The 23661-nt window shown below is 46.1% G+C and overlaps 1 protein-coding gene across 1 annotated transcript in view; it reads right to left on the bottom strand.

Annotated features, from left to right (window-relative positions):
- Positions 1-4862: 4862 nt before the first annotated feature.
- Positions 4863-23661, bottom strand: part of slit3 (slit homolog 3 (Drosophila)) — a 170308-nt gene continuing 151509 nt past the window's right edge. Inside the window, exons 28-36 of the mRNA XM_061235572.1 lie at positions 23441-23580; positions 20126-20219; positions 19215-19352; positions 17474-17714; positions 15243-15370; positions 8899-9053; positions 7606-7894; positions 7071-7276; positions 4863-6447 (exon numbers count right to left, since the gene is read on the bottom strand). Of these exons, the coding sequence (XP_061091556.1) occupies positions 6206-6447; positions 7071-7276; positions 7606-7894; positions 8899-9053; positions 15243-15370; positions 17474-17714; positions 19215-19352; positions 20126-20219; positions 23441-23580 (1633 nt within the window). The 3' untranslated portion in view covers positions 4863-6205. The remainder of the gene's footprint in view (positions 6448-7070; positions 7277-7605; positions 7895-8898; positions 9054-15242; positions 15371-17473; positions 17715-19214; positions 19353-20125; positions 20220-23440; positions 23581-23661) is intronic.

The raw sequence follows: 23661 nt of genomic DNA, 5'->3' as shown, positions 1-23661 counted from the left end.
AAGTTCCCGGTAATTGTGGAAAAATATAGAATAGAATATTTTTTTATTGTTTTAATGTTGGCACACATACAATACGTTGTATTGCAGAAACAATGCTGCCATTAAACTATTGAGGGAAGACAGATAAAAATACAAATTGCTAAAGCTAGTGTGATATCTTCTAGCACAACTAAATTGAATGAGACCTCCAGCATGTACCTGGCATCTAATGCCGCTTGACAATGTTTTGCCTTTACAAAAATTGATTAAACTGTTCATTTCATTGACCAAGTGGAATCATTATTGCTGGTTACCAACATTGTTCTTGAAGAAGAAGCTCTTTTAAATTTCCATTTGCCCACCACAGACTTGAAACTAAATCAGGTCAAATGAATGTTCATTCCTTATTTCAGTTTCTTTGCAGGTAGTGTTCCAGACTCACTCATCTACCTGAAGCAAAATAAAAACAAGAAAAGGGTACAACCACCTCTCCTGAACAGCACTGCTTTGAACTACACAATCTTTATGATATAATATATGATAAAGGAACAATGCAATAACTAAACTCAACCCTAACCATAGCTCTAATTCTAACCATAACTGCTACCTTGATCCAGTCAGGCCTTGAAAAGAAATAATAACTGGGCCCCAGAGGAGAGACACTGGGGAGAAAAACAACTTATCACTTTATTCCCAGGAGGACTTAAGCACACTTAAAACTCAAACACTAGAGGGACTACATTATTCCTACTTAAAGGCTCCAGTAGGCTGAATGGTCAGTTCAAACTTTTCTTTCCCAAGGGGCTCTGATAAGGGGCAACTTAGGAAGGAAAGATTTTTTCATAATGCAACCATGACCCTAACCCGACAGCCCCAGTTTAAAGATGAAGAGTCATTAATGATCTAATCCAAAAATCTTGCAACCAAAAAACATGCAAAACAAGTACTGTACAAGTTCTCTAGTGTCGACCATTAAAATGTTCTGACCTAGTTTTGCATTCTGCAGCCACTAATATTCAGATTTATGTGACTATATTTAGGTAACTACAATATTAATTTGGCTATTTTTATATCAGAAATAAACAGCAAGGCACTAGGTGACATGACACTTGCTCAGGGCTGGCAGAGCCCTTACATGCCCCCTGCTCAACCCTCCCCCAAAATGACTGTCTGTCCTGCAGCTATATCCGTGTCTACCTGCGGCTGGCCTGCTGTCCGGCTGTCTCTCACATTTACCTGGGGGTGACTGATCTGACTCTGCACAGCTTTAGGCCTACTGGGTCCCTTATGCCACACATTCAGACCCTCACCAGCAGAACATTATCTCTGCCCAAGACATGCTCCACGACTAACTGTTTGCATTGTTAAGAATTTAGCTTTTATGTGCTTTATATGAAACATGCCATAAAATTTGGACATTTTGGAATGATTTTCAGTTTCACAAAGTGAACGCAGAATTTAGGAACCTTTCTTTTGACTTAAAATTTTTTTTTATCAGGGACAGTGCACATTAATCAACATTTTCAGTTTCTGCATCAATGTAAATGTGCCAGAGTTAGCTAAAGATCTCATCTCTGTAGTCCCTAACCTGCATGTCTTTGGACTGCATACTTCAGTCCATGTTCCAGATTTGGGAGGGTTCCTGGTTTTACTCAATGCAGTTATCCAGCTAACTCAGTAATCCTGCTTTGTGAAATTACCCCGATCATTTTCGTTATTGTCTAGCCAATATCCTTCGCCTTCCCCCTTGTCTTTGCACACAGATATTTACATGTGTCCTTAAAATACACACAGCATCCTGGCAGCTAAATTCCACAAAACCCGAGAAAGCATAACTCCAGCTTAATTCTGAGCTCTTCTTTGGTCTTGATTCCCAGACAATGGGCAAAGCCCTTCTGTGTGTAATTTGATATGTAGCCATGGTAACCTGTTCTGCTGCTGGGACACCGGAGCCGTATGTCCCAGGGCCATGGCTGAGACTGTTTATTTGTGAATCCTTTGGCAGGGTGACCAAGTTGAAATTCATCCCACCGGTGAATCGACACCATGACCTCGAATTTTGCTGGGATTAAATGCATAAATGTTTAATTTCTTCAACACTTAGCGTCCTCTGTTTCAATGAGGTGAATCTTCATTAGAAGACTGTGGGTGGATCATGTCTGATCATATTAGTAACCGTTTATAATATCACATATTTATAAATAACTCAAAACATTGCGCTGCCGTTATTGGCTGGTGTGCTTTTATTAACCACCTGGATGCACTATGCATCCATATTGTGCTTGTGGTCAACACAGGACCAAACTTCAATCTATGTAATATTCCTGTGTCTCCTACATAGTAATTATTATTAATTCATGAAAGGAAAGCAATTTCTAAAAGCCTTGAATTTAGCCGTGTCTCTGATGTGGGCCTATTAGACATTCGAAATACTTGTTCTTAGATACGATATAATTCATATTTGACATTTATATGTTCTTTCTCACACGATACTGATGTTGCTAGGCAGCGTGTTTGACAGATATGTAGTATTGTGCTGGTAAATAGGCCATTGCGCTTCCTGATATCTGTCGAATAATTATTAATTACTCTCACAGGGGATCTTCTGCTCAATAATTTCCTCAAATTTAATACTTAGGAATGGTAAGTATTGTTTTTGTTCATTAAGCGAACATGTCATGGCAGTTATTTCTCTGGCATGCTGCCTCTGGAGAGGGAGTTGTCATTCTGTGGATAACCACAGTGCCGGGGCATGTTATGTGCTTACACGCACATGCCAATTGTTGGGAAACTTCACACAGGATTTAATACCGGCAGCCTCCCTTCATCACGCTGTTATGTTCCCTGGGTTTGGCTATCTACACAGCTCAGCTGTTTTAATGAACAGGCGGAAGTGGCCGGAATTTATCACAACTCAATAGCCCAGTATAATCCCACTAATCCTAGGCTATTTCCTTACATCTTCTGTAATTCCTTAAATCCTTTTTATTTGACATTTTAATGGAGATGAGAATAGTTGTATTACTTCGTGGTGACCTTTTCATTAGACACTTCTCATACCGTAGACAATGCAATGTAAAATCACTTCATTGTTGTTTATTATTTGTGTATTTTAGATCCTTTTCCTTAAGAATCAGACTCTCTCATTCTTTGTGACCTTTTCATTTTATTAAGAAAAGCGGAAAAATGGAAAATGGGGGCATCCAACTAAATGATTTCTGCTAAAATGAGTGTGTAATGTTATGCAACCTGCACCCTTGGGGCAAGACTTAGCTTCTCTGCCCTGAATCATGAAGAACTTAATTATTCCTTATCATCAGAGAATTGGTTTGGTTATGTAATGCTTCAATATCCAAATTGCTTTCTTCTAAAACAGAAAGATTGACAACCAGACTTTAATGTGAATACACTAATACCAAACAAAAGATTGGCAAGTGCATAGAGTGTGACCAAAGCTGGACAAATTGCACCATCTAGTGGTGAACAGTGTAACTAACTATCACTTGCTAAAAACATGCTGCAACTGTGCTCAGCTGATCGCTATTCTAGTGCCATGGCTGTACACTATTCAAACAAAACTAAAACATCTTGTCAGAATGTACAGATAAGATTCTTTCAAAAATAATTCAATGAAAGGTCCTAAATAAACATACTATACATTTCACATTACATTTTAGTAATTTGGCAGAATAGTTCAAAACTGGATCAAATCAATATTTTTTGTGACCACCCTTTGGCGTTAAAACTGCATCACTTCTCTGAGATATAGAACTGCACAACAGCGTTGGCTAAGACAATCAGCTGGGAGGTTGTTCCAAGCATGTTGGAGAACTTGCCATAGTTCTTCTGCAGACTTTGGTTGGCTCCTTGCTTCTGATCTCAGACAGCCTTGATCAAGTTTTTATGTAAAAAGTAGTAAATTGCTTACAGTAATAAGTTACTTAAAAAAAATGTAATACAAAAATGTCTCTAAAATTACATCTTTTGGAAAATGAGGTTTTTTTTAAAATCTCAAATGTTATACTAACACACACAAAAAAATAAACATAAAGATGCTGGAACAACCACATCTGGCACCAACAATTTCATTACCCTTATTTAGCTGACACTTTTATCCAAAGTGACTTACACTTGAACCACCTACATTCTGGGTCCCAATCAAGCACTAGACTATAGGCATACCAAAGTAGCTTAGATCACGTCTCTTGCCCATGTCTAATGTTTGGTCAACCAACAAATAAACCTCTTCACCATGTCTGCATTCTTTCTACATTAAGTTGCAGCTACATAATCCACTGTTTGGAGGACCAGGCTATTTGTGTTAACGAGTAGGTGTGTCTCTGTGTTTTAAGAGATTATCCAGAGGTTTTCTTCCAAATGCTGTACATATTGCATCTGTGCAACAAAGCAAATTTACCTGGGTGCATAATCATGTAAACCATACACTTTTAAGTGCTCCACTTGGGACTTAAGAGATTCTTAAAATACAACCATGTTCACCTGGGATTACATGTGAAGTTACAAATTATGTTTGTGGAAACACTGGGAAAAATTGTTTAGAACGATCATTCTGCATGGAACGTACAGTGAGGTCCGTAAGTATTTGGACAGTGACAATTTTAAAAGGCTGTAATTCCTACACAGTTCAGTCAATATGGATATACATACCCTCACGTTAAAGCGGACAGTCTGTATGGAGTAAATCATGTAAGAATGAATATTCTTAGTCCACAGTCCAAATACTTGGGATGGGTTTATTCACTGCAGATTAAATACAGTTTCATCTGTTACGGGCAACAGGAGGGTTTTGCCATATGTTGTACTTGTTTTGTTAAATGGTGTAATATTTGGGGGCTTGGACACAGCAACATAGACAAAGAGTGTTGTTTCATTGGATTTTAATTCAACATTCAACATAAGTATTAATCTGTCACAAATTCATATTTTACCGGAAAATATCTATGTCTAAAAGATGCAACTTGTATTAGTGCCACCATTATAGGCATTACTCTTATACTGTAGGTTTAAATATGATGCATCTCACAAGCCTTGGTAAGCTCATATAAATTGTACACTGGTCCCCAGACTGTCAGAGATGAGATGGCCTCCTTTAGGTGCCTACAGTGTGCGATAATGCGGCCCACACTGCCAGCACATTCACACTACCTAAATAACCTTTTGTGGCTGAACTTGTTTAAAATATATCAAAATGTGATATTTATATAGTAAACAATACAGTAGTTATGGGCTTCATAGATGTTTGTTTAATAGTTTTAAGTAGTGAGGGACAGTTATGGTGGTATTCAACACTGGTTTCTCAGGTGACGATGCACAGTCCTACCCATCAAAAATAAATGTCCGGAGAACTCGTTTTCACCAGCGCCATCGCACCAGAAGACGCACTGGCGACAGCCGCCTCTGTTAGCAAGAACAGGTGCGCTGGCCTCCCTCAGTCCGCACTATTAACAGTTTATGAATTTCACATTCTGCCGTTGAGCCGTTTCCATGCGATCATGCGAGAGACGGAGAAGTCCTGAAGCATAGCGGCGGGAAGTCAGCGGGTGACACAGGAAACCGCGGACGTCAACACCGCCCCGACAACCACTCGCTCTCCTCTCTTCTCCGACGGGAAAAAGATTTGTAACACACCCCGAAAAATATCAAATTCCCTGTCTCCCGGCTCCAGAAAAACTTTTAAACCCAAGAGTTCGGGGGGTGGTGGGTAAGTGAGGCTGTATAAGTCCATTGCAGAGCCCCAGTTCTTTTCTTTAGCTAGCTCCCAAAAATGAAAATGAGAAAGACTGGCATCCTCTTCTTCCTGTGTAGCGGGTCTGGTCTCTACCTCCCCCTATGGGACTGGGAGGGTACAACACATACCCTCCAAGGAGAGCGTTCCAGCTCCATACTCACAAAACTCACAAAGACATGCAATAAACAGCAAAAGAATCCTCAGATTAGGTTATACATTTACGTAGATTTATACACATATATAAATTCATATAATTTCAGAAATGTTAATCTGTCTTGTTGGTTTATTTGTTTACGGTACAAAATAACTTGTATGGCAAGTCTAGCCGACATATAAAAAACACAGTTAAAAGAGTCTTTCTTTAAAAACAAAATCCCATAATAAAAATAAGTTCTATTTGTTTTATTTTACAATATATCTCTCTTCTTCCTTGGTAGGTCCCTTTTCATGTTCCACAGTGGTGGGGGTTGGGGGATTTTACAAAGGGCACTTTGTGCAGCCACACTCCACCGACATCTCCAGCTCCTCGGAGAACGATGACCCGTCGGTGCACTTGAAGACCACTTTCCGCCTGCGGGTCTTGACGGGGGCGCAGCACAGCCCCCCCTCGCAGGCCCGGGAGCACTCCACCCGAGGGACCTTGCTGGTGGAGGTGCAGGTCTTATGGCCCTGGTGCCGTTTCAGCTGCTCTCGCACCAGCTCCCCCTGGCAGGTCGGCTCTGTGGAGGGGAAGGTGGAGACACAACTACAGTCTGTTCCACTGGGCATGATCCATCCACCCAAAGCCAAAGCAATACACTCTCAGGAAATAAGGTACGGAAAGTGCCGAAGAAATCAGGTACAACCAATCTTGCTGGGGTGGTACCCGATGGGTAGATAAAATTGTTCCCCATATCATTGGATTAATAATTAACTTGTACCTTTTTTGTTTGGAAAAGGTACTCATTTCTACCAAAAAGAACAGTATTGTACCTTTCAGAGTACATTTGTGAAATGTGTTCCTAAAAGCACAAAAATGTACCTGTGTACATGTGTATGCAATTTAGACCAGGGATCACCAACCCCAGCTCACTGCTCATGGGGAGTTAGACTCATACCTCTCTCCCTGGTCTAGGTCCACCAAGTTGCTGATCCCTGATTTAGATTGATATACCGTAAAAAATAAAATTGAAATAAATTTAATGAAATGATAATGCATAAAATAAAACCAATTCCTGCAGTGATGTCTTTAAATCCCTGCAGATCCTGGATGTGGCCACTGTGTGGCATTGTTTCCTGTTAAAACATTCAGAGCACATCCCTGGTGCTGTCTCAGACCAGGCCTCAGGACAGAAGGGCTCACCTGTGTCGCAGGTGGGGCCGGAGTAGCCGGGCTGGCACCGGCAGGCGGGCGCCCCGCTCTCTGTCACCCAGCACTCCCCGTGCCCGCAATGCTGCCCCCTGCAGGCTGGAGGCTCCTCACGCCTGTCGCAGTACTGCCCAGAGAAACCGTCTGCGCACTGGCAGCTGTACCCCGAGCCTTTGGGAACACACAGCCCGTGGACACACCTGGAAACAGAGAGAGGGTGGGAGGGACAGTCAGTAAATTGAGCTGGGAGACTGTGTATGTGCGCACGAGTGTGGGCATCAGACTGTGTAAAAATAAGCATACCATTATGAATGCAAATTTCAAAGGAGGAATTGGCAAAAATGCCTTAGCATTAGCATGTTGTTTCAGCATTAGGATGCTGTTTCAGCATTAACATTAGCATGCTGTTTCAGCATTAACATTAGCATGCTGTTTCAGTGTTAGCATTAGCATGCTGTTTCAGTGTTAGCATTAGCATGCTGTTTCAGTGTTAGCATTATCATGCTGTTTCGGCATTAACATAACTTACCTGCTGGCCTGGCAGGGGCTGGGAGGGTTCTTCTGGTCGCAGAGTGGGCCGCTGCGTCCAGACGGGCACTCGCAGGTCACCCCCGTGTCGCCCCGCTGTCGGCAGGCCCCCTGCGCACACACGCTGCAGGAGTGGCAGCCGGGCAATACCTCGTCCGCACCCCCGGTGGCCACACCCAGGTCCTGCAGCTCCCCGTTGATCTTCACATTGTGGATACACCCGTTAAATGCCAGAGAGCTGCGCTCCGCTCCCTGTCGAAGTCCTGATATCCCGACCGTAGAGGGCACGCCTGAACACACATATACACAAACACACAGTGGGAGAGGTGAGCTACAGACTGGGGAACTCTTGTAGTGAAAGCCATGCATGCCACTCATGTTGTGATAAATGCTTTGCAAATGCACTGGAAATGAGAAGTGACATTTTGTCGGTGTTGTTAGCAGTTCAAAATACCAATACAGTACATAGACAATAACAAAATAAATACATTTTTCTGTCCAACAGTGATGAAATGTGATTATATGCTTCATAAATAATTTCAGGTTACTTTGAAATTAAAATGCTGCACTTCAAATTCTTGCAGTCCATAATGTTTATAGCAGTTTATATTTTATATCTTATGCAATCAGGCAATGCTAAAAACAAACAAAGGGTCAAAAACAGATAAAAAATCCAAGCATTGTAATATTCATTAACTTCACTATTATCAGGCTACGAAATAAAACATGGCAAAAGGTGCCATACATTGGAAATGTTGTTGGTGAAAAATAAACGGGTCGTGCTCTCCCTTGAGAGATAATGAGAAATGTTTTTCTCTTGTGCAAAACCTGACCACAGATAAAACCACAGACCTACACTCTAGCAGTGTGCTAAACACTGGGAAACCGCGGAGGCTAAATAGCACACTGAAACCCTTCAGTGCTGTCATCAGCCAAACCGAGTTAATGTAATGAGAGAGACACATTGAGAAAGTGATGTTGAATGCCATTTTAATTCACTCTTCACAATAGCCCACCTTTGAGCCAACTCTAAATATACTGCATTCAATAAATATTTCAAAAACTGCTTCAGCTGTCATGCGTCATGTCAATGTAACTGTTTGTGTACTCAATTTCCAGTCCCATGGCTGAATGTGGGATTATACTGTAAATTAGTATCAGTCAATGCATATGAACACTTGGCTGAAATGACTATATACTCTACCAATGCGTGTGTACTTGTACGTATGTGCGTGTGTGCCTGTGTGTGGTCGTGGGTGTGTGGTATGGTGGAATTTGGCTGAATTTCACTGACCTCCGATGTAAACCTGCGTGCTCTGGTCCATGGAGGGCTGTCGCGGGAGCTTGCCCAAACTCCGGGGGGCACCCTTGTCCACCACCAGGCTTAGCGTGTGATTCTGGATGAGGAGCTCCACTGTGTGGAAGAGGCCATCGTTTACAGTCTCCACACTGCAGGAAGGGAGGAGCAGAGGGGAGGAGGGACCGTCATTCTCTCTGTAGAGATAATCTTTTCATGACTACCTCACAAGATGGCTGCTCTTTCTGAGCAGGGCACATTCTGTTATGGATATTGCACACATGGAACTGTCCGTGACTCTTATAAATGATGCCAAAGAGGAACATGTAAAGCCAGTCGGTCACTGCTGAGAAAGTAAGATTCTTGTCTCTTGTGGATGAATATAATTTCATACAATATTAACATAATATTTATATACAGCAAAAAATGTGTACTACATCTCTGCTTGGCATGTTTAGAAGCGAAATGGAAAAAGGAACCCCCAAAGCAGAAAAAACCCTCACTCCTTGTGAGGTTTCAAGAGCATGTGAGCTTTTGGCAAAAGGAACAAAGAGTAAAAATTGATCTTTTTGTTCAAACAAATGATCACTGACAACCAGAAACTCACAGTCTGTTCCCAGACACTTAAAGTGGCTGGACCTGGTGAATTCTGGGAGCCTGTTAAGCTAATGCTTGGACTGTGTGAAATAGAGCGGGGTGGTAACCTATTCACTCCCTATCCCAATATGAAGTGGCCCCAGCGAAATCCTGAGGGGTTTTGACTTCGGTTGAGAAAATTGAGGAAGTTGAGAAAATTTAGTAGGGTTTTAATAGGGACTCAAAACAATAGTACAGCAGTCAATTTGATTGGTTGAAGTGTGCCATATCGCACTCTTGGGATTTTACGGTAGTTACACTTGAGTGCCACATGGCACTGGATGACTGGAGCGAATGGCCTGTTCTTTACATTATGTGTTCTCAAATTCTTAAGAGAGAGAAAGTTTGGCCGTCCGGCCAGACGTAGGCGTGGGACTCCACGAACACCTTTCAAGCGCTTGTTTTCAGAGCCAGCGCAGCACAGCACAGCCTGGGAGTTTTGATTGGCTGTTACCTGGTGAGTGACAGGTAAAGGATGTGATAGCACCCAGGAGGCCTTGCGAGGCCTACTCCATTTCCCACGTCCGTGTTCAAGCCCACGGGGCACGTAGCGAACACGGCGCTCGCTGCACCTCAGGAAACATGCTCCGGGAGCAGGGAGGCGGCCTGCGGCTACCGGGCAGGATGACGCTGGCCCGTGACCAGCGCGGCTCTTTTACACGCTGCTGTTACGATGCAGCACCCTGGCCCTACTCCAGTTCCCACGCTGCAGAGCGCAGCGAACGCAGCACCTCCCCCACTCCCTGTTTCTCCTGGTATCCACTGACAGCCGCGTTTGGTAGGGGCAGCCTGTAGCCTAGTGGCTAAGGTATATGACTCGGACCTGGGAAGTTAGTGGTTCAAGCGCCAGTAGCCACAATCCCTGCTTAGAAAAGGTTTTGAAACAGCTGGTAGACCAGTTAGACCAGCTCTATACTCAACATGGTTTGACCAGTTCAAGCTATGTTTTGAAATAGCTGGTATTTCAAGCTGGTCAAGCTGGATTTCACACCAGGGATAAGATAGATGCAGATGTTGGGCCACTGAGCAAGGCCCTTAACCCCACATTGCTCCAGGGGGGATTGTCCCCTACGGAATTGAATCAATTATTTGGATAAAAGCGTCAGCTAGATAAGTAAATAACTAATCCCGGCGACACTCGGACGGCCCAGCGTGTGACCCCCTGTGGGCTGCCTCAAAAACACGGAGCTCGGGGTGCCCCAGGGGCAGGAGGGACCGGGCCTGCGAGGAGCTTGGCAGCCTCGGCTGCGGAGGTTATTCCTGGAGAGAAGACAGGCAGCCACAGCCGACAGAGACAGTGGTTTGGCAGGGCCCTTTTCTGGGAGAGAGAACGAGCAAGAGGGAAAGAGTGAGGACGAGGGCAGCTTGGTCCCTTCTCTCCTCAAGCCCAAAACAAGCTCTTCCGTTTCTGCAAGTCTAACCACCGCCGCCACCCCCCCCCACTTCCCTACCCGTCATTGCATGGTGGCCATGGTGTCATCAAAGGGGTAAAAAGGCACCCCCACTCTGTCTCATATTTGCGAATTGGGAGCAAGGGATTTGGACTTCTGCAGTGGATGGAGTCTCCAGACCTACTGTAGCTTGGACAGCCAAACCCTGTGGGGTGTGAATTCTGGAGAAAAAAACCCAAGCAGTGCCAGGGGGGCAAGAGGAGGTGGGATGTGGACGCCGTCATGCAGCAATATGTCCACCAGGTGGCACTGCGGCACCGTAGCAGCTCGTCACTGTTGTGGGAGTCGTACAGAACAAACAGGCCAAAAGTAAAAATAGACACGCTATTATGGCCATGACTGCAAACACCGCTGTTCATATACAGTACATGCAATATAAGCTGTGTCCCGGGATTCCAGCGCGTAAGAACATGGTCTAACCCTGTCTGCTGATAAATGCTTCAACTGCCGGCCTGTTTATAAAGGTCTGGGCTGAACACAAATGCATATGTGGTTTGCATTAAGGGCCTGTAATTCAATTCCTATTTAAAGAGAGGCATTTGCAACCAATACAAAAGTCTACTTAGGAAGAAATATAGACTTTTGAATTCCCCTCCTCCCCCCACCCCTGTGCCTGTTTCAGTCTCCTGCTCGTCCACTTGATACGTAAATACCTCCACGAAGTCCAGCTTTATTACAATTTAATGACATTTTCATCCGATGTCTCTGGTTTTGACAGCTGTCTTTCATTACACGCGTTCTGAAATCTAAGGGCAATAAAAGTCTAGGGTCTTGAGGGGAAAGGATGCTGGGATTTGGGGTTTAGGAGGGAAGGGGTTGGGCGGAGGGACAGAGGGGGAACGAGTGTAGAAGCGGGTAGGGTTGATCGCTTTCTGGATAAAAACACAGACAAGGTGCTAATACTCTCTTAGGGGCCTCTGTGAAGAGGCAACGGAGGGGTAGCTGTTCAGGGTGGCCTGTGTTCAGGCAATGCGGCCGTTACACCACACAGGGGCAGCAGCCCGTCAGGTTGCCCAAAGGCACGGTGCTCCAGACCTGCAGCTTTTGCCAATATTGGGCTTTGTCTGTATTTTGACAAGCTGAAATTTTCCAGAGGCCACAGTCTTTTTTTAAGGGCGGACGAGCGTCTTTGAAGTGAGGCCGGGCTGCGTATTAGCTCAAAGCAGCCCATTATGGAACTCAATAAAAATAAACAGAAAGCCGTCAAAGATTTCGGCAACCTTGTGTCCCCTCGCACCGGGGGAAGTCAATTTCCTGTCAGCTGTGAATAAAATACTCTGTTTTCCTCCGCAAAAACCGCATTATAAATGGCACATACACAAACTTAGGAACAATTACCGGCACATTTATCTCTGAGAGTTATCTACATCAGCTACCCTGTAGATGTATTTACATTTCCAAATTCAATTACCTGCCGCTATCATTTGCCTACCGTGTAGCCCGACCAGACCAATTCGACTTGACGTTGCGCAGCCAACCGCCGTAGTTATAAATCGCAGCTGTAACCTCAATTATGTTTGCTTGGAAACTCAGTCGCGAACTACCAGCGTGTTTAGGGTACGGGGACTGTCTGCGTGTGGTGCTTTGGTAAGATCGTACTGCAGTAGATCACAGAGAAGGAAAACTAAACAGAACAAGGCTCTTAACTATGCCCTTGAAAGGAGACACTTTGCTGTACAGAAGCTGGAGAAGGAGTATTTTCCTCCACGTTTGCCCACTGCCCCACAACCCCCTAACACAGGGGACATTCCTGCAGCCATCTTCTTTAAGTCCAAAAGAACGTAGCGGCAACGTAGCAGCAGCGCTTCTGGTCCGGGGCCGGCGGGAGACACACATTGTTCCCATCACCCGGGCGGCCGACTGGCCTTTCCACGGAAGCCCACGGAATACTCCGCCACCATCTCGCATTCTCTGCGTGCTGAAATCTGGGCCGCTGCGCCCGGGGCAAAGAGCTACACCGCCAAAACGTTCACGGTCTTGGGTTCGGCACAGAACTGTAAACAGAATGATGGGTGTAATTCCAACATTCCCGTTTAATTTCCTGAGATCCCCCCCACACGCCATTCCTTCCCGCTGACTTATAGCCGACATTGCTCCTTAAACTAATAAAGAGATTAGCGTGGCATTTTGAAAAGGGCACTGCATTAACAAGGCATAAGGAGACAGGCATTCAGCTTATGTTAATTATATGTCACCAGTGGTAAAGAGCTGGACCCCTCCTCCCCTCTTAGCTTCCCACAAACCCTGTTTCTCTTTTCAATAACCTGCCCCCCCTTCCAGGATCAAATTTGTCCCTCATCCACTCTGCTCTCCCCTACACCTTTCTACAACCTTTTCTCACCTATTCACCTCAATATCCTCCTTTTCTCTACCTTCTGTCCTTTCCTCTCTGCCCTCTCTCCTCCTGGCAGTTTAGAACGCACTCTCCTTCTCTCTTCCCTCTAATTCTGTCATATTTCTTTCATCCTCCCACCTCTCTCTCTCTCTCTCTCTCTCTCTCTCTCTCTCTCTCTCTCTCTCTCTCTCTCTCTCTCTCTCTCAATTGAATTCAATTGAATTCAATTCAACTCAACCCCTGGTTTAAACCTTCTCAGAGCGAGATGGACAGCGTGCTCTGGGTCCATCCTGTTAAGCGCTAACCGTCACATAGAGACCTCTGGAATTCGCCCGGCAACCAGAGCATTCTCACATGCTGCCCAGCCTCCACATCAGGGCCATTCCCTCCACCTTCAGAGAGAGGCTCACCTCACCCCTCACCAATCAGCAGCCTGGTCCTCAAAGCAGGATGACTCAGCCAGATAACTGCCAGAGCGCAGGGTCTTTTTACTTCAGTCAATGTTTCATATTTTTTTTGGGGGGGTCCCGGTTTTATTTGGAGTAGTTATCCGGCTGACTCTGCTATTTATCTGGCTATTTATTTAACTCCTGCTTCGTGGAAGAGTACATCAATGCTCTGTGTAGCCTGTTTATCTAAACACAGTCGGTTCACCTTTCCTAACCCTGCACTGCGCTACCTTTCGCCATCAATAACTGACAGAATTTAAACGCAAGAAAAACAAAGCTGGAGAAGAACGCGACATAAAACAAAAACATAATAAAGAAGAACGCACCGCACAGGAAGTTATTTCTCCCAGCACGTGCCTGAACCGCAGGAACCTAAAGCTCACCGGAGTGATCAGTTTCCCTTTGTCTGTGCCAATGATTAGAAGTAACCTTTACATAGGGGGTAGCGAGGTGACAGATGGACGGATGGATGAGCTCAAATCTGCTGGAGACAGGGCCTGTGTGCTCTCTGTGACCTCTGCTTCAAACTACAGGTGATCTGCCACAGCTGCCTCAGACACGGGTGTGAAGCCCTCGCACAGTGACAGTCCCTGCTCCATTCTACAGTACCTCACAAATAAAATCAATATATATCTTAATCCTGGGCCTTCCTGTGTGGAGTCTGCATGTTCTCCCCGTCCGCGTGGGTTTCCCCCGGGTACTCTGCTTTCTTCCCACAGTCCAAAGACATGCAGGTTAGGTTAATTAGAGAGTTAAATTGCCCTTTGGTGTACTCCTGCCGTTGCCCTTGACCAGGGCACTGGCCTCAGAACTGGAGTAGGTCCCTGGGAGCCCCCTATTGCTATTGCTGCCCACTACTCCTAAGTAACTAGGATAGGTTAAATGCAGAGGATGCATTTCATTCCCTTAGAAGGCAATGAAAATAAGTTGAATCTAATCTAACCTAATCGTCTGTATGTATGGACATTTTCCCCAAAAAAAGCTGTGAGGTAGTAGTACAAGATGTTGTTGCAGGGAATTGCCAACAAATTTGTAACTGCTTCCCAGTGCTAGCAGCAAGCAGGATGGTAGGTATCGATTTAGCAGCAGAGGGAGATTCAGCAAGCTCTCGAGGGACCGAAGACACAGCCCTACTGCTGGTTGTGTGTAAAGCTCTGATACGGACATTTTTCATGGGTGTCAGCAGGAAGTGATGTCACAGGGAACACGTCTCATGATTCAGTCCACAATGTACGTGTGCATATGCGTTTGCATGCATGTCAGTGAGCTGGTGTGGTTGTAGACATGCATGTATGGGGGGCAGTGTATAGAGGGCAGTGTATGGAGGGGGCAGTTTATGGAGAATGCAGTGACAGAGTGAGTGTGTGTGTTGACTGAGATAGTTGAATGAGTGTGTGGGTGGACAGACTGGACCCAGAATCTTTATGTTACAGATGGTTGTGTGAGTGTGCGTGTGCAGGCTTTGCTGACCTATAGAAAGTGGTGGGGTAGTTGGCGATGTCGTAGATCAGACGGATGTGTCCCTGGTACAGCTCCAGCACTATTGGATCGTTGTCGTCCTTATACAGCAAAACTCCATTGTCCTTGTCTGTGGCCACCTGTGGGGAGAAGAGAGGTCAGAAAACCAACAAAGAGGATAGATACAGCAAGATAGTTTGGTATAGCTTCCACTGGCAGTGGGAACTTCTGTAAGTATCATTTTAAATTCCTGTTTTAAATGAAATGTATCCAAATAATTCTGGACGAAAAGCAAGTAAGACTACAAGTCCCAGAAGAGACTGTTCTGAGTAGGAATTTATGGCAAAACTGATTGGACACAGTTACCACACGAGTGAATTAAGAAAGACATTCAGCAAGCTAATATACAAGTCCGGGCAACACACAAGGCCCAGTCAGCATTTGCGCTAGCGCTGAGCGCCAGGTCGCAGGTGGAAAAAGGAGACGTGAGGGGCCTTGGTGCAAACAGCCTCACGGCTGGAGTTCCGTTCTGTTGTAACAGACCAGGCGGCCATGACAGGCCACCAGCCAGTAAACTGGTCACGTGGTCTGAGCCGCGGCCCTAAGTAAAGGAGATTTATGAAGTGCGGGAGGCTGTTTTCAGCTGCGAATTGGACTCCATAGAGTTGAACGCTGGCTTTACTGCAGGTCTCGCCTGCAACTGGAAAGCCGCAACCGGAAAAAATCTGCATTTGGAATTAAACTGAATTATGATATATTTGAAAAGCGCAATGAACGGAAAACCCCTTTCCACCCAACATTTTGGCATGGTAACAGCATGGAATTATTATTATTATTATTATTATTATTATTATTATTATTATTACCCTACATCAAATATGTCTTTGCACTTTATGGGATAAAAAGTACTGGACTATTACATTAACGTACAATGCGAAATGCGATATTGCATACGTGTCCAGCATATAATGCCAAACATGCCACGTATTACAAAACCGCTCGTTTCATGAGTGTTCTGTAGTGTTCCCGTTCCTCTGTGCGCGACACTCAAAGTCAAAGCGTTAACCTCTCTGTGGAGAGAAAGAAAGACAACACCGTTATTAATTCTCCACCTTTTTAATTATCACTACCTTGCTCCCTCCGTGCAAATGAGGAGATGGGCTCATTTGTGGCCGAGATGCAATCCACTCATGACTCATTTCTACTGATAGTGACGATAAAGGCCTCAATGACGTTCTATTACCATAATATATATCCTCTGGAGGGGCATTATTCATGCCGGTGGACAAAAGGTGACATTCTAATAATGTCACCGTGCCCGTGGCAACTCTGACGGCACACCGCTGGGTGACAGTAGTGTTACGGCCCCCCTCCAGGAGAGAACGGAAAACTTCCCCAGCGTCTTCTGCAAAATATAACCACCCCTTCCGAAAAAAAGGGTCGGGAGGGGGGCACACTGCAATTACAGCACCACCAGGGTCCTTCCAAACCCATGACAGAGAAACCCTTCCTCTGTTTCCTGCAAGCGGGGAGTTAGCTTTTCTCCCTAATTGGTCATTTGAGTCTTTTAAGGTTGGCTGAATTGCGGGGTCGGTATGTCTGCGTGTTTTGGAGCCACGTCTCTTGCGTGGAGATTATACACCGTGAGAACAGGGCACTGGAGGCTCCCTAAGCTGGAAAGCGTGGGGAGGTTCGGCTTCAAGGCCGTTATTCTCCCTTTCCCGCACCTCTCCGGTGCTCCTTCTTTCAGACGTTCCGGCTCTTTCTGCGGGTGTCAGAGTTCATCCTGTGACCCCCCTCCCACTCCGCCCCCCACTGTGGGGCAGGAAGAGGGCACAGGTAGTGACCTGAAGGAGGCCTGGGTGTTGACTGCAGATGGTCAGAGGCTAATATACTTCAGGGACAATAGGTCAGATTCAGGCTATGCTGAACCTGAGAGAAGAGGGGAGAGCTCTGGCTGCATATGCATAGCTGTGGGAATGTATGGTTGGCTGTGGCTGCAGAGATAGCTGTGGCTGTATACGACAAGCTGAGGCTGCGTATGGCTAGCTGTGGGAGGGTACGGCTAGCTGTGTGCGCTTATAGATAGCATAGGCTATGTATGGCTAGCTGTGGCTGCATATGGTTGGCTGTGGTTGTGTAAGGCTAGCTGTGTGCTCTTATAGTTAGCTTAGGCCATGTATGGCTAGCTTGCATTGGCTTGCATTGGCCGTGAGCGTGCTGAGGCATGAGTGAGGTGGTACCTGGAGGGAGATGTGGGCGGTGGGGCGGGCCTTGGCTCCCGGAAGGACCACGTACGCCTCCCTACCCAGGAAGTTGACGGTGAGGGTCTTCTGACACTTGCCCCCGAAAAAGGCCGGAAGGCACCGGCACACAGGCTCTCCCGCCACTACCAGGCACTGTGAGCCGTTCTGGCAGTCCGTGTGGTCACATGGGCTGGTCTGCAGGAGGATCATGGGAGGAGGGCTCTCACAGAAGAGACCGCTGGAACAAAGAGCGGGACAGCTGAGTTAGTGCTCCGCTTTACGGGAAGGCATTCCATAGCCTTTGGGAAGACTCCCATTCAATCTGAGAAACCTTCAAGGATAACCGCGAATTAGAAATCCCATCAACACTCGAGGTTTAAACACTCCAACCTTAAACTCTTGGAGCATTGGCGACCTTCAGTGGAATTGGCTTGAAACTTTGACCCAACCACTAAATGCTTGCAGACCGTACTGTTACAGTAGCGGTGGCTCAATGTTTTTGTTCGTAGCTGTTCATTAGCCAGCGGCTTTGTTTCTTTCCACTTTCTGGCCTTTTTTTGTCGGGAGTAGTATTTCATGTGTTATTTTTTACAGCTTAATTTGGGTTCCGGTAAAATCCCACAGCTGTGGACTGAAAGAGATGCGGGTGCTCTGGCAGTTGCCCCAGGCCTGTGTTCATGTGTCTGCAGCTCTATAGTACACCAGACCTGTGTTCATGTGTCTGCAGCTCTATAGTACACCAGGCCTGTGTTCATGTTTCTGCAGCTCTATAGTACACCAGGCCTGTGTTCATGTGTCTGCAGCTCTATAGTACACCAGGCCTGTGTTCATGTGTCTGCAGCTCTATAGTACACCAGGCCTGTGTTCATGTGTCTGCAGCTCTATAGTACACCAGGCCTGTGTTCATGTGTCTGCAGCTCTATAGTACACCAGACCTGTGTTCATGTGTCTGCAGCTCTATAGTACACCAGGCCTGTGTTCATGTGTCTGCAGCTCTATAGTACACCAGGCCTGTGTTCATGTGTCTGCAGCTCTATAGTACACCAGGCCTGTGTTCATGTGTCTGCAGCTCTATAGTACACCAGACCTGTGTTCATGTGTCTGCAGCTCTATAGTACACCAGACCTGTGTTCATGTGTCTGCAGCTCTATAGTACACCAGACCTGTGTTCATGTGTCTGCAGCTCTATAGTACACCAGGCCTGCGTTCATGTGTCTGCAGCTCTATAGTACACCAGGCCTGTGTTCATGTGTCTGCAGCTCTATAGTACACCAGGCCTGTGTTCATGTGTCTGCAGCTCTATAGTACACCAGGCCTGTGTTCATGTGTCTGCAGCTCTATAGTACACCAGGCCTGTGTTCATGTGTCTGCAGCTCTATAGTACACCAGGCCTGTGTTCATGGGGCTGTCAGCCTGTTGCACCCTCCACCCTAAGAGCAGTGGGCCAATTTTGCCGCTCCCTCATGTGCTAGCCAAACTTGGATCTGGCAGGACCACGGTGCGAACAGCCCCAACAGTTCTTATTTAGACAACACAAATAACACATTTCACTTTATATACATTATGTGCAAACCTGCGGCCCTAATTCAGCAAATAATTGACCTAATTATATCAATGCGGGAATAAAAACCAGCATACACACGGCCCTCCATGGCACTGCGTTAGAGACCACAGGTGTACAGATTGACAGGGCGAGTAGGCGGACGTGTACAGATTGACGGGGCGGTGAAGAGCTCACCTGAAGCCCTCCTTGCAGACGCAGGTGTAGCCGTTGACGGCGTCCACGCACTGCGCTCCGTGCTGACACTTGTTCTCCAGGCAGTCGTCGTAGTCCTGCTCACAGTGCTGTCCCACGTAGCCTGGCAAACACTCGCACCTGACACACAGAGAATGAGCTTTTTTAGCTGCAACTTATTCCGTTATCAATACATTATATTCATACAGAAATACAGTACCATGTTTATACTGGCCCGTTTTGACAAGTTTCTACGCTGCTCCAAACAGCTGGCATTTCTGATTGGTTCACAGCAAAAACCATCTGTCTTAACAAGTGTTTAACAAGTGTTTTTCTGTCAAGTAGAAAATAGTAGCTTGTTACTGTTTGCTTGAGAAGTGAGAGTTTCTCACCCCATTGTCAAATCTGGCAATAGTTTTTCCTTATTTAGAAAAAAAGTAACAGACATAAGATTTTAAGTGTTGAAATTGAGATATTTTTAGTTTTTTTGTCATAAGCTGGCAGCCCCTGAGAACTCATGAACATAGGTGGCAAAATCCAGGTTCAGAAAGTAAAAGCATTGGGCAGTCTTTTGTTCCAATCACCTGGATTTTCTAATAAGCACAATTCTAATAAGTCAGCGGGAATAAATAATTAGTGAAGCCAGCTGGCTTCATGGGTGGAAGAAATACATGGCAGGACTTTTACTTTCTGACTCCTGGACTTTCCACCTCGACTCACCCCCGTGAGCTGTGGCCCCTGAGAGCAGGGATCAGCTCTCGCCCTTGAATGCAAATCCAGCCCTGGTTTTCCATTCTCCCAGGTAATTAGTGCTACTGATTGGCCAGACTGTCTTCACACCTGACTCCCAGGCAAAGGGAGAGTGGAAAACCAGCAGTTCTCAGCCCTGGAATATCCCTGCAGGCCATCCTCACCTGTAGCCTTTGTCGAGTGGGACGCACTTTGCGTCGTGCTGGCAGGGGTCAAAGCCCTGTGCGCAGTTATCGATCACCTCGTCACACAGATCCCCTGCGGAGAAACACAGACGGTGAGATTCTGAAGCCTGTGCACTGCACAGCTTGGTGTCTGCAACTGAGTCTGTGTCTCTGACTTTCATGCCTTTCCAATGGACCTCCTGGCTGGTTTGCCAATGGAAAACTGACACGCACTCACAGTGCTAACTTACAGACTACAGTGTACTTTTAAGTGTTAGTATACATTCCCAAATATAAAGCAACTGTCACACATTACTAAGGGCAAAAAACAGACGACAGTGTGAAGATCAATAGGCTGTAGACTTGCACAGGCTGTTGGCGTCTGTAACATTACTCAAGAGCAATCAGACACCGCAATACACACTACACCCATGAGGCTATAGCAATGGGCTTGCAGTCAACTGCAATTTTGCCAATGTAAATATAAAGAACGCAAAAAAACAAATCTGGTTATTTTTAACAGTATAAATGTGCTACAAGAATAGTACACTGCAGAAATGTTTTTCTTAACATGCGTTTTATTCTTGCGATGAGACTTAAAATCTTTTTTTTTTTATTCTCAAGTAGAAAATATTAGCTTACTAAATTACTGATTGCTTGACAAGTGAAATTTTCCTACCACATTGGTAAATCTTGAAATAAGTCAAACTGTCTGACCTCACTGCCAATATTTTTGTCTTATTTAGCAGAAAAGTTGTAAATAGAAGACTAAAATACTTATTTGGGTTTTTACAGTGTACCCATTATGTCCTGACAAAATGGAGAGAGGGAAACTAAAGTCCTGCAGACACAGAGGAAAATAAAATTATGATGAAACCGCTGAATCAAAGGTTGAATTCATAGCCTAATTGGGACATTAATATTCATGAGCGTAAATGTGATTAGTGAAGATCATTCACCGCATGTCCTGAATACAGCATGTCTACATTTATGAAAGGCAGTCTCTCACCGGATATAAAGGACAGCACAGAACTGCTCCTAGTACTCTCAAATGAAATATGACTGGATAACATGAGCTGTTCAAATATGTAGAACGATTCATATTAATGCTAGTGACTAAATCAATGACGTACACAGTTATAAAAATACACATATTCCACACACATAGTTTTACCATCCACCTTTTTACAGAATTTAACAGTGTGTAATTATCGTTATCACATTTCCTTACTTATTTCATTATTTTTGGGGGGTGAGGAATTAGCACCGGTGTGAAATAAATGGCTCACTGAACGTTCTGGGCTTGCAGTAAATGTGAGAGGTTTGCACATCATTTCCCCGCCATTGTTCTTTGATTAGGCACAGGATACAGTCACTTTATCACTTTCCAGACCAGCGCCAGCTCCTGCCATATCTCATTCTCACCAAGAGAAGTTCCTGTGGAACCAATTTTCACATTCGCAATACTAGCCCGCTAACACTTGGAACACATGTACTTGTAGCATTAAATCTACATGTAGCGCGGTGTTCACTGGGGCCTGAGGGACTCTGCTGAAAAGCAGCCCGCTCTGCTTTAATACACTGTCCACCTGTTAGAGCGGATCTGGGACTGGGGCTCTGGGCTCTGTTCCAGCCCCTCTGAAGACTGCGCGCCTCTTCAGGCGCCGAGCGCTTCGAGCCGGGCCTACACGGCGGACCAGCTCCCGAAAAGGGCTTCCATCTGCTGCCAGAGCCGTTTCCTCTGCCCTCACCTGGGGGAAAATCCGCCAAGCCGGCCCGGCAGCCGCGTAAATCCCGTTCCGCCTCGGTGTCTGCGTTTCCCTGCGGCTGTAGCTTTCCAACGACGCGTTTCTCTTCAACTTCTCTTCAAAAAACTGTTGTCCATATGACCGCTGCACATGGCCACAGTCAGGCTTGTGGCAAAGAGGAATGAGCTCTATACTGCATGCCTTATTACCGACGTACTTTATGCGATAAAAGATGTAAGCGCGCCATGTAATATACTGGCCTGATGCACATTACATAGATGTTTTAGTGTCCTGAAGAGGATACAGAAATGCAGTGGAGAACCGGATGGAGAAGAGATGAATGGCTGCAGAGAGTGAAAGAGGCCTTTCCTTTACTTGAGAAGCAGCGACAGGAAGACTTGAGAAGTGTCGTCTGCTCAAAACAGGGTCTCACGCGCAACCTTTACAGCCTTGCAGCTCACATGTGATTGGACAGAAACAGATCACATGGGCACACAGAAGCTGTACGGCCTTGCTGCTGATTGGTTGCTGATTATCAATACCTAATGGGTATCAGTGAAGAAGCATTTCAAACAGCCTCCGGAGCGTAGACGTTTACTATCACACTATGTATGATGAAAGAAAAAAGATGACAGAAAGGTAACACGACACACTGTTGTTCGATAATTACTGCTGTGACATCACCCGGCCCCGCGGTTGGGCTTGCACTGGTGTGACATCACCCGGCCCCGCGGTTGGGCTTGCAGACTTCCCCTGAATTTAGGCCACGGTCCGGGGCTCAGGGGCCACATTCCCGCACAGCGGGGGAGCAGCTCTCTGTGTGCCAGGTCCACACCGCACCACGCCCACTCCCGCTCCTGTCCGGTCTCAGAGCCACCGGCCTGCTAAACGGCCAGAGGCCCTGCAATTAGGCGTGTAGTGGTAATGACAGGGTCCGGATCCGCTGGCTGTCCTGCACCCACCTCTCGCCCACCCGGACCGAGCCCAGAGGCCCAAAACGACTCCTGGGTTTGGCAGCCGCACGGTGGGAAAAAACGCTCAAGGCCCACATTTTTTTTACCAAAAATGTGGAGATCCAATTTCACTTCCACTTTTCTCTCAGGGCACAGAGAGACGGGCGGGCTAGCGCGTCACCCGGCGTAGGTAATAAAACAAAAATCTTATTCAGTTGACACTTTTATCCAAAGCAACTGACAATACAGTTGATTACACTAAGGAGGAGACAATCCCCCCTGGAGCAATGCCTTGCTCAAGAGCCCAACTGTGCCGATCTGATCACGGCTACAACAGGGTGTGATCCACCAACATTAGCCACGAGGCTACAGGTGGGGGTGTGGAGTTGTGTGTACTGTGACTCACCGGTGTAGTTGGGAGGACACAGGCAGGTGTAGTTGTGTGTACTGTGACTCACCGGTGTAGTTAGGGGGACAGAGGCAGGAGTAGGTGTGTGCTCTGTGACTCACCGGTGTAGTTAGGGGGACAGAGGCAGGAGTAGTTGTGTGTACTGTGACTCACCGGTGTAGTTAGGAAAACAGAGGCAGGTGTAGTTGTGTGCTCTGTGACTCACCGGTGTAGTTAGGGGGACAGAGGCAGGTGTAGTTGTCGATGCCGTCCACGCAGGTGGAGTTGTTTTCGCAGTCGTTGTCCTCGCAGTCGTCTGGGTTGATCTCGCAACGCTGGCCCTCGAACCCTGGCGGGCAGACGCAGCTGTGGAGTACAAGGGCAGCACGGCGGTTACAGGGAGTCCTGGGAGGTGCCGCTGGCCAAGGAGAACTCAAGAGGACAGGT

This window comes from Conger conger, chromosome 3 (assembly GCF_963514075.1).
Source record: "Conger conger chromosome 3, fConCon1.1, whole genome shotgun sequence".
Classification (NCBI taxonomy): Eukaryota; Metazoa; Chordata; class Actinopteri; order Anguilliformes; family Congridae; genus Conger; species Conger conger.
Note: the sequence above shows the minus strand (reverse complement) of the source record. Positions and strands in the feature narration are given on the sequence as shown.